The 12,374-nt window shown below is 34.6% G+C and overlaps 1 protein-coding gene across 2 annotated transcripts; it reads right to left on the minus strand.

Annotated features, from left to right (window-relative positions):
* Nucleotides 1-8,425: 8,425 nt before the first annotated feature.
* On the minus strand, nt 8,426-12,099 carry LOC144567365 (WAT1-related protein At3g30340-like). Of its 2 annotated transcripts, XM_078317488.1 has the most exons (6): nt 11,784-12,099; nt 10,584-10,646; nt 9,876-9,992; nt 9,091-9,502; nt 8,755-8,906; nt 8,426-8,652 (listed from the first exon to the last, which is right to left on the minus strand). In XM_078317488.1, exons 1-6 carry the CDS (start codon nt 11,966-11,968, stop codon nt 8,520-8,522), a joined length of 1,062 nt encoding a protein of 353 aa, XP_078173614.1. In that variant the 5' UTR covers nt 11,969-12,099; the 3' UTR covers nt 8,426-8,519. The 2 variants fall into 2 exon arrangements, with proteins under 2 accessions (XP_078173614.1, XP_078173615.1); XM_078317489.1 differs by lacking the exon at nt 9,876-9,992 and having other exon boundaries at nt 11,784-12,088.
* Nucleotides 12,100-12,374: the final 275 nt, after the last annotated feature.

Raw genomic sequence — 12,374 nt, forward strand, 5'->3', positions numbered from 1 at the left:
TTTTTTTGAAATTTTCAAATTCATTTAGTATAAAGTTAAGAGGTAAAAAATAAATGAAAATGAATGCATTAAAATAACTTGTAAAACTTCATTTTTTTTCCATATACAAAGTCATATTATTGACTGCTTGATCTTATACTAAATAAATTTGAAAAATTTATAATTTTATATGTACACGCATCACTTATAAAGTAGATTGATTTCAATATGTCTCGTTTAAAGTCAATATGATAGATTTTAGATTTATGCTCACCAAACTCTTTGGTGAGCACAACATACTCTAGGTTTACTCAACATCCATAATACAATTAATCAACTACTAATTAACAGAAGAATTTTGGTCCCGATAGTAGAACTAAAATATTCTTAATTAAGCTCACCAATTACTTGGTGAGCTTAACTTCAAAATCGATCGACTTCAAATGACGAATTCAAATTGTAGAAACTTATCTACTTTTTTATTTTATTAAAGGATATCTTTTAAATTCTATTATTGAGAATTGAACATGCATCCTCTTGAAAGAGAGACAAAGACTCATGACACTACACTAAGCCCACGGTTCTTTGAAACTGATCTACTTCACGAGTGATGTATTACATATTAAATTTAAAAAATAATGAATTAATGTACGTAGTATAAAGTAAAGTGATCAAAGAAAGAAAGAAGATTTATAAGTTAATTTTAATGTTTTTATTTTTTATTATTTTGTGACTAATTGATTTTATACTAAATTAATTCAAAATTTATAAATTTGACATGTAAACACATCATTTATAAAATCAATCGGTTTCAACATTTTAAATTAATTATTTAAAATCAATCTAATAAATTTTAAAATTAAAAAGCTTGATACTACATTCTATAAAAAAACAGTAGTACATTCTATAGAATGTGATCAACATGTACAGATGTCCGACCAATATATATACCGTTACAGACTACCTACTAGAAAGTAGAAATCCATGTCATATAGAATATGATCTGCATCTGATTTCTCGGGGTTTATACATTCCTAATTTCCTACGTAACCGGTCTGGATTCAAGTCAATAAGAATTAATATATATTCAGATTTATTAAAAATCTCAAATTGCTTCACAACATAAAGAGTTTTTAAGGTATGACATGATAAATTAAGTCATCACAGCTAGAGACACAGACAGACAAAGAGACTGACAAATATATCCCTTATCCGGGATCCCCACCGGTACTGGACTGGACAGAGAATTAATGGATCGAACCTATGCATGGTTATTTTTATGGTGACCTGACAATTGTTATAGAAAGACAAACATATATAATTAATTATTAAACATTCACGGATAACAGTTTTGATACGGTAAACTGGATAACATGGCATGCATATTCTTAAGTCATGCACAATTCAGACCTAGCTTGATCATGATCCCGTCATTCATTTATTGTGTTTTATACACATTATTATTATATATGCATGCAAGAACCAGATAATGCAGAGAGTATTTGCAATATTATGCAAAAACGAATGGCATAAGATATATATATATTTTTTTTGGTTAAAAGTCTGCTGGCGATTGCATTGATCTAATGATTTAATTACAAGGTAGCTATTACATAAGTTTTCTTTGTTTAAATTAAGAAGCATGCAAACTTATACATTTAGCTACTTATAAAATCATCTAATTTACTATATCAGAAAATATCATATATGTGAAGTCAAAAAATACGAATTGGTCCTAATTATTAGCAAGTAGGCGGGCTTTCTGATTTTCTTCTCTGAGAATGTGGATACAGCAGTAATTTTCGAGTTACATGGCTGGCTGACTACACCGTATATCTTATGAATGGCATAAGATATATAGTTCAGCAAATCAAATTAAAAACTTAATTGTACAATTTATCTATCCTTATTTGTTTGGTCCTTCTATTAGTTGGTGCATGTGTCATGTGCTAAACAGAGTTAGGTTATTCTTTTATGCCTTAATAACTTTTTAGGAAACCATTTTCTAATTCATACAAGTTTATTCAAATTTAAACGACATAGTCGGACGGTCGTTGTTCTTTGAACAACCTTGACAATGAAGAAAGATATGATTATCAAGGCCTGTTCAGGGAGAATTAACAATTAATATTAAAAGAGAAATTAAATGTAAAATGTAAATTAAAAGGTATTTTAGTCATTGTGCTTTTAATTTACAAAAATAGTTAGTCTGATGGATTATAATTAAGTTAACATCAGCTGATTATATATAAATAAATATGAAACAATTTGAAATGCCGGAGGAATAATATTAATATGCATAATTTTTAATTATAACTGAGTTGACGAAGTAAATATGAAATAGAGAGAGTTTTAAGACTTAATTAAGTATATGCATACTATTTAATTAGCCAATGAGTAATGACTATCATTCTAAATGATGTATGTTAGAACTGTTCTAATATATATAATATATATGATATTAAAAAAATTCCCATACTTGTCGTTTTCTTTTGGACCACATTGCGATATATATATTATATTTCAAATAATTAAGCCGATATGATTTTTTTATTACTAAATCAGCTAATTAATTAGTAACAAGTGGTTTCTTAAACAAACCTTATAAAGACCACTAACCACCTCCTCCGGTCTCCCTCTATCCTTCCCCTTGCAATATAAATAGATACATTAATCTTATAATTCCCAACTAATACCGCTAAATTCTTCTCAAAGCATAATAAAGCCCTCCAAAATAACCCTCTACTAATATAATTGTGCTTTCATCTTCATCAACATCAAACCTAAATCATTCAAATCAGCTACAATTAATACCTCTCTTATCCCAAAACCACTAGCACCAAAGCAAAATTATAGCAACTGACTAATGGATATCGAAGTACCAATAAAATCCCCACACCTTCCAATATTACAAAACCCTATCTTCATTTTCCAACAATGTGATGAAGTACCAAAGACTAGTTTCAACTGCCACCAAAACTATGAGCAAAGAAACCCTAATTTGAGCTTTAGACAAGCTGGCTCTCCATCCAAAGTTCCTTGTTTCGAAAAATACAACCTCAACATCGTACCCTTATTTGAGAAGGTCGTTACTCCGAGTGATGTGGGCAAGCTGAACCGCCTGGTTGTCCCAAAGCAGCATGCGGAGCGGCACTTTCCATGTTTGGAAGCTCCAGCTGCCGGCACACACCTCATCTTCCAGGATAGCAGCACTGGTGAGCATTGGTGTTTCCGCTTCTCCTACTGGAGTAGCAGCCAAAGCTATGTTCTCACCAAGGGATGGAGCCGCTTTGTTAGGCAAAAGCAGCTCTCAGCCGGTGACACTGTGTATTTCTTACGTGATTCAAGAATATCTCAGACCCGGTTTTTTATTAGTTATAGGCATCGGAGCCCACTTGAAGTCATAAGTGTAAGGCCAAGCCCTTATACCAATTGCCCGAGAAGAAAAGTGAAACAATTCACGGAGGAGTTAGTAACCAACCTTGGCTCTGATATCAATTATTGCAGCCGACAGTCTGAAAAGAGAATTAGACTATTTGGCGTCAACATGGAATTTCTCGATCCAGAAAAAGGGGGAATCACTGTGGTTGAAACAAATTGTCTTCCACTCTTGGATCTCAAGCTAGGAGTCTAGCTAATATAATTAAGAGGAGAGATGCATGACACAAATTAATGATAGATCATTCAAGCAAGTCAACTCATTAATTTCTTTTCTAGTATGTTTTCCAGAAATTAAGCGTTTGTATTGTCTTCATTATTTTTCCTCTCTTTCTATTGATAATCCTAGTTTGTTCTCGCCAAAAAGATAACTTCATTTCTTTTATTTTTTTTCGTTGTTTGCTTATAGCACATAGTGAATACCCTTAACGATCTGATAGCTAGACAGTTAATTCTGAAACTTTCTATTTCTGTTTTTCTCCCTCTCTTTGCATATATGGCCTAAAAGTTTCATTCTTGAAAATATGTTTTTCTGTCACATAAATTATTAATTAATATTTTAGCTTGACGAACTCTCGGTCAATTTGAACCAACTTAATTAGTATATATGTAGGGAGACACAAATTGAACCAAATGACATGGTGGGCTGGTGGCCATGTAATTAAAAAAATAATTATTGTTCCCGGAGCCAAAGCATCCATCTAAAAAAGATACCTGGAATTTTAATGCCTGGATCTGAAGGTAGGTCGTATAGAAACATCTAGGAATGAATCCTCAAAAAGCAGATAGAGTTACTGAGTGTTGTTTTTTTAGTAACCGACAGAAATGATGAAATTGTATAATATATTTTGTTTCTATTGATATGTTTTTGTGTTACAAGAGAGGAGTATTTATATTTTTTTAAGTATTATACACTACTATAAAAAAAAACACTTTTATATCGGTTAGAATCGTGTTGCGCCATCGGGGTCCGATCTGATGCATATCGTCCCAATAGGAAATGTAGACGTCTATGCTATCAAATCAAAACATATGGCATTAATCAATATACCATTGGCAGCGCACCTTGGGCCATCGGATTTGATGAACCCAACGCCATCGCTTTTGTTTCTCCAACCGACGGCAAATGTGATTAACGTTGTCCACTGAATTTCAATAGCCGATTGCAATAGCGTCTTGCACCATCTGTTTTGTCTGTGTTGGCATTGGCAAATCCTAGAATTTTAGCAGGTCATTACTTTTTGGGCCGATGGTGATGTATATATAATTATTATTATTTTCTACTATTAATTCTAGTATTATAGGCTAGCCTAGCTATTTTTAAAACACGGGTAGCAAAGCAAAGATAAACATACATGCGCTCATTCCATCATACTCATCTCTGAACCAACAATTAAAATATACATACACAAGTACTCCAACATATAATATATATCAATCCATGTCACAAGCAATATCTAAAAAGAGTTTACAACAACTATTAAACATACAAAAAACTAAATGTTCATTGTACCAAAAAACTAAAAAGAGTTTTCAACAATTATTAAACATACAACCAATAAACATAACAGTAACACCTTTGTTCAAAGGTGCAATTTTTTACGAGCATGACATCTTTAATTTCTTTGGAATATTTGTTATTTAAATTTCCTAAATTTGTACATTTTACTTGTCTTATTTCATCATTTTTTTATTTTATTTTTGTTTGGTATTATATATCTTTCCTGGTTTGGGTTCGGGCATATATAACAGTGTCCTGGAATTTTCAGCGGTAGACCTAGACAAAGTTGAAAGAGTTTTAAAAAAAACCTAATGGAGCAGGCCTGTTCAGCAGCTCACTTAATTGGGCCTAAATCGAACCCAGCTCCGCTCGGGTTATTGGTTTGATGTCAACTAACCCGTTAGTAGACCCGTTACCGCTATCTCTCTATTCTGATCGCCCGATTCGGAAGCATTCGGGAATGAAATCTGCTCCTTTTCTTGAGAAAAGGAGGACCCTCTTATTCTCCAATCCGAACCGTTTAAAATCGATCAAACGGCTTCAATTACACCTGATTTATTTATGCTTTGAGATTCGTGTCATGTTAAAAAGAAATTGAAGCCGTTTGATCAATGTTGAACGGTTCGGATTGGAGAATAGGAGGGTCCTCCTTTTCTCACGAAAAGGAGCAGATTGGCTTCCGTCTCGTTCCCTCGTTTGAGCAAAGAAAACACGCCGCACCTGTAGCGCCAAACCCTTTCTTCTCCCCCTGCCGATTGCCTCTCTCATTCTCCTTCCACCATTTCGGCCGGCGATGAGGGTGAAGAAACCAACAACGATGGATTTTTTCCTTGGCACGGTTTATCGCTGGTTTTTGCTGGCTTTGGCACTATTTGATTTTTTTCCTTGGCGCGGTTTATCGCTGGTTTTTGCTGGATTTTTTTTTTGGGGCTTTTTTTCCGCTGCTGGTTTTTTATGCTACAGGGTCTGATTTTTCTGGTAATTGGGTTGTAAAATTCTGGTTGAGTTTTTCTCAGGTTATTTTTTTCGATACTTTTCTGGTATTGAATCAGAATCAGATATGATTTATAGTTACCAGGTTTATTAGTAGAACACGGAGAGTTATCGGGTTATTGGATATTATAATTGGATTTTTCAGAATCGCTCTGATACATGTTGTTTTTTAGTAACCAAGAGAGGAGACAGAAATGATGAAATTGTATTGTATATTTTGTTTCTGTTGATATTTTTTTTTGTTTAAGAGAGGAGTATTTATATTTTCTAAGTCTATTGTACCATTTATTATCAAACGGCAACTTCCTATTTTTTACTAATTTACATTTTTACCCCTAATTCTTATTTCCATCTCAACTCCTAATTATTATTTATTCTCAATGCTAACTTGCTAAGCAACTCAACTTGATTGCATATATGCCTTAGCATCAGTGGCGTAACCAGGATTGAAAACTAGAGGGGGTCTAACTAGTTTCTCACACTCTCAGGATATCAGTTTTTGTTTCATATTACACGATTAAATGATAAAAAAAAAATTCAGCAATTATCGATTATTATATTCTTTTACTTTTAAAATAAAATATTTAACAAAAATAAATATTAGATTAAGTAACAAAGCACCTTTTTGATAAATCGTTCTTCATGTCTTGAAGTCAAAACAAAACATCAAAACAACCTACATAGAAAAAAATTAAAGAAACAATCTTATAATGAATCTATATCTCACAATCATAATGATTTTAAATTTTAAAATAGAAAACGTACCACTAATTACTAATTTTCAATCTTATTGCTCTGTTACGGTGTTACCTCTGTAACAACCTAGTTACCTAGATAAAACAAAATTAAAGAAGGAATGTTCCTCAATAAAACCTTAATATCAAATATGATATTCAATTTTTTCAGGGTTAGAGATGAGAATTTTACCAAACAGTAGGCAGCGCAGTAGCAACAGTGTTGAAGAACAGAAGAAGGAAACTTATCAGATTATCAGGGCGGAGAGGAAAACAGCGCGGAGAGAAAAACAGAGCGGGGTACGGAGAGATCAGTCGCGCAGCGCGGAGAGGAAACGGCGCGGAGTCCAGTCGCGCGGACGCGAAGCCCAGTCGCTAGTCGTGGAGCGCAGCACCAGTGCCATCGATGTAGGGAGGGGGTGCCAGTATAATTTTGTTTATTAATGGGCCTTATACTTTTCTGGGCCAAGGGGGGGCCAGGGCCCAAGCTGGCCCAGGCCCTGGTTTCGCCCCTGCTTAGCATGCTTTGTTAGTTCTCATTGAAATGTGATACAGGAGAAGCAGAGAAATATGATTTATGATCATAGTAGGAAATATCGGTATCGGGATCGGGATCGGTCCCGGCCGATACCGATCCGGATCGGCGTATCGGTCGGTATCGACCGATTCGGATCGGAAAATTGGATTTTTTTTTTTTTTTTTTTTTTTTTTGCCAGAAGTTTGTTTTACACTAAAAAAAATAGGAAAAAATTGATAAAAAAAATTAATTTTTCAATAATTTATGTTTAGATAAATGATTACAATCAAATAATCCACTAATACAATATATACAAGCATTAAAACTATAAACACACTCTTTCACTGTCAGAAACTACGTCGTGCTGGATGGATCACTTCATCGTCGTCTGTATTATGATAAAAATGGAGATATTATTGTCCGGAACCAAAAAAAGAAGACATTGTAACTCAAATGAAGGATTGTTAACATCTTCATATCTATATGCATATGATGGCTGATCATACCCCCCACTAAACCCTGATGTAAATCCTTCAAATTGCTTTGATGACTTCAAATTCCTTCAAATTGTTCTAGTTTCTATGATGGGAGAATGAGAAAAGTGAGGCAAAACTTTAATTGTTGAATTGGCACTGGTAGCATAATATATAGTTCTATTTAATCATGGGGTGGCACTGGTTGAATTATTGAATTGGCACTGGCAGCATGTGCATATATAGTTCCATTTAATCACGGGCAGTTGGCAATGTTCTATACTTCTATTTACTATTTAGTTGGCAACATGCACGTGGTAGAGGCATATTACTCAATTTCACATCCCTTCTCCATTTCTGAACTTTTTTATATGGAGTTCTATTTAATCACAGGTACTTGGCAGCATATATAAACATTTTACTGCTACTTGGTAGTTGGGTATCGGACCAAAATAGCATAAATCGGACCAAAAATAGAAAATCCATCAATATCGGCTCGGTATCGGATCGGACTCGGCCGATACCAATACGTATCGGCCGATCCGGATCGGTATCGGCCGATATTGCCTACTATGTTTATGATGATTTATGAGTTTTACCATGTAGAAATATGATGCAGCAGGAGCCAAGAAATTACACATCACAATGTGCAATTAGGATACGTATACGTATATGATGGCAGCATTTGCCATCGAAAATTTTGATTGTCATTGACATCAATAAAACCTTTTTAATTTAGATGCCAACATACAACACTTAGCCATGTTCATCTTACATTAACAAAAAGATGTTTAAACCATCAAATCTCACACATTGTACTTGTGTAATTTTTCTTCTTCTTTGTTTACCTATGAGCCTATGATAATTTTCCTTCAACGGGCCGTTTATACAGTTTGAATCTGCAAATGGGTCTCTCCATTTTGTGCAATGGGCTTGACATCACTGTGATGGGCTTCATAGCTCTTTCCCCATAGAAGGAAATATAGACCTGCTATCACTAGAGCCGAGCCCAACACACTGCATAAGAAACAATCTCATATTTTCAGGCATTGATGAAAGAGCCGAGATACCACAGGCACATTGCTGGTAGAAATATTTTAAGAACAAGGGATTCATTACCTTCCAAGCCGGAGTTCCTCGTGGAGGAAACTAATATCAAATACAGCAACCATCATCTGTATAAGAGGTGAAAATGCAGAAGTAAAGACAGGACCTCTCTTCTCTACGCACCATGACATCGCCACAAAGCCGATTCCTGACCCCACAATTCCCTGCATTAAGCATTGATTAGTACACGGAAGTAAATTAATTCACAATACAACTTTAATTATAGTGTCACATTCCTATCAATACTAGTAGACTTTGACAAGGATGCAAAATTCTCGAGTGTTTTTTTTATTTGAGTAGTGAGATTAAATCTTTATTTGAGTAGTGAGATTAAATCTTTATACTTACCGAAAATACCACCGTGATAACCTGCAACTTTGTTTGCGGTATCCAAGCTGAGATACCTTTCTCAGTAACCAGGCAAAAAGCCGCAGCCTGAATAAAGCTAAGGAAAAATGTAACTGCAGTACCAGAGTACAATGCGGGGTACTTCTTGCTGATTTTGGATTGTACCAAAAACCACGCAGACCAGGCAATGCAACCAGTCACCAAAAAAACAGAACCTAACATCCAATCATGTCGTGTTGGGCCGATTGTGGGCCCGCCCTCTTGCTTTGATATTGCTGAATGAGGGGAGTTATGGGAGGGAATAAGGGTCGCACCTTGGTAGAACATTAGCACAATTGTACCCATCAGGCAGATAAGGGTCCCCAACAATTTTAAAACACCAGCTTTGTTATTTACATTTAAGATGTCCAAGCTGCAAGGCAAAATATAATACACAACACTGTTTAAAATTTAAATGGAAAAATAATATGGACTATACGTTGAGCTATATTTCGTAACCTAAACATGTCACTGTTAATTCAGTCATTTCACAGGACATAAGTTTCTTTTGTAACCTATCAATTTCAGAACCGATTTTTCCAAATATGGAATAAAAGGTCAGGCAAATAAAGAGAATCTCTTTCCCTTTATTAGTTACAACTCTAACATCTACTTTTGGTCTTAAATTGTTAGCTTATGAAATAAGCTGTCCTCAACTTAATGGGCATCTAATGAAAAATATTAAAATATAATTCCTTGTCCAAATTTTAATATCCATATAATTAAAGTCAAGCAATCTGGAGTACCGAAATGGCAAGGCCATCAGGAAAGTGAACACCGGTACAATGTTAAGGAATGCACAAGCGAATGTTGCTGAAGTGTACTTCAACCCGGTGAAGAAGAGAAACTGGGTCAGAGATGCACTGCAATACCAGTTCTGATCTTGTTAGATAATAATTTTATCATAACAAAATATTTTTGTACGTAATATACAAAATGACTTGAGTACGAGATTTATAGCATCATTTGGAAAAACCTTTCAAGTCATATTAGTAGAGACTGGAGGCTCCCTGTCTGCTGGGAGCAGAGCACTGGTAATACAACAACTAATACAACCTTTTTCTTAAAAGTAAAAAAGCAATTGGTAGAATCTACATTAGAGATAATCTTGTAGAATTCCTGAATTTTTTTTTTTTTTTTTTACTTTCCAAACAAATAAAGATAGCAGTGTTTTAAATAGCGCGCTATAGCGGCGCTATAGCGCCGCTATAGCGCCGCTATAGCGCCGCTATAGCGCCGCTATAGCGCCGCTATAGCGCCGCTATAGCGCCGCTATAGCGTTTTCCGTCCAAAAAAGCTATGGCGCTATGCTCAAATAGCGCCGCTATAGCGCGCTATTCCGCGCTATAGCGCTGCTATTTGAGCATAGCGCAATTTTTTTAACCCATACGCTATTTCGCGATAAACGCTATTTGAACCATTGAAAGATAGTATAGCAGAGAAAACATTGTTACCCAAACAAGGCGCCAAAGAAGAGATACACAAAAATTTCACTTGTCATTTTCGGTCGCATTTTCCTGCAACAGGACAGATATCTTTGTAAGAGAGTTAGAGAGACATGGCTAGGTGGCAAGAAAGATAAGTATAGAAGGTACAATGATGATGATAAAGGTATCTCAGCTTGGATGCTACAAAACAGTAATTTTTCCTTAGCTTTAATGTTTAATTTTTCTACAGTAGGGTTTGGTCATGAGAGTTATATATCTGTCTATCATAATTCCAAGTGTATGCTATGTGTTTTATATATGTATATGACAATTAGAGTCAATGATAAACAGAGACACAATGGTAAGCATGACAGTATGAAGTATTAATTTAACTTTGTTCAATTGTGGAGAATTATAATAACACAAAGTAAGAGAATTATTTCTGATATGCCTACTAGTCTCTCCTTAATAAAATGTCAGAACTTATAATTCCATTTATTCATTAAATTACCATTATTTTGAGTCAACAATAATCTTAGCTAGACTCAAGAAACTACTAAATAATGCCTCTTAAGTGTTTTTCTAATTCAGTTTGGACTGAATAATTGCTTCTTTACTATAACTACTTCAGCTACACCCAGTATTCTATGTACACTTTGATCCTCTCTGTTGTCCCAATTTCTAAAGCTAATAGTTAAGTCTCAAAGAAAGAAGGGTTTCAATAGAACCAGGAAAAATAAAAAGAAATTATCAAATTAATTACAGGATATGGCAATTTGGTTCGCCTTCCAGGGTATTCTTATAAATTCACATAAACATGGCATAAATAATTAATGTGCCATAATCAATTTTAAGTTTAGCTCTCTGTGAGTAGTACTGACTTTTAGTTCTCTTAAATCTTTCCACTTGTCAGTCCAAATGAAACTGTTCTTTACTTGCCTTAAAAGGAAATATATACATTACCACCTTACCTTTCCACACACACCCTACCTTAAACAAAGACTCAGTTTGTTATAAAAGAATCAGAATTTCTTTCGCACATCAATGAATTATATAGTTTTAATAAACAAGAAGCAATCCGCTTCACTAATCACTATACTATTGGTGAATTTCGCACATCAACGAATTAACTTGCTTTATTTGCTTTTCTCAATTGATATGTATGGCGATATTGTTGAGCTGCAAAGGTGACCAAATTAACTGTATATATACAACAAGTTCAAATACCTTTCTCGAAAGTAGGCAACTGGGGCTATAAAAATGGTAGCGACAAACTGACGAAGAGTGACTAAGACAAGCTGGTTCATGCCTTCACTGATAGCCATTTTTATCAGTATGTTCATCACTGCAAAGCATGCAACTACGCTGATCATCACCAAAACTATCTTCCAATCCCTGAAACAAGACCCCATATCTCTCTCTCTCTCTCTCTTAATTTTTCTCTTTTTTTTTTGAAAGGCTTGGCAGAGGCCGCCAAGTTCTCTCTTAATTTTTTTTCTACTTCAAAATTACTAACACCTCTTTCTCTTTCTAGATGGGTTATGAATGACTTCACTTCACCATCACAAGGCAGACTATTTATGGCCTCAAAGAGAACTATATTCCTTAACTTTATCTCTTTCCATCATGAGCTCTCTGATAATTTCATCTTATCATCTCAGCAACGGCTAATAACTGCAACGAAAGAGAGTAAAAGTGCAAATTATATCTGAATCAGATGCAATTTTGACTGGCATATATAAATATACATGTACCCACTACCAAGTCACTTAATTAAATAGTGGCATGTCTTACTTTTGATTTTTAAATGTCAAATCA

The sequence above is a fragment of the Carex rostrata genome, chromosome 16, assembly GCF_964058835.1.
Source record: "Carex rostrata chromosome 16, lpCarRost1.2, whole genome shotgun sequence".
Classification (NCBI taxonomy): Eukaryota; Viridiplantae; Streptophyta; class Magnoliopsida; order Poales; family Cyperaceae; genus Carex; species Carex rostrata.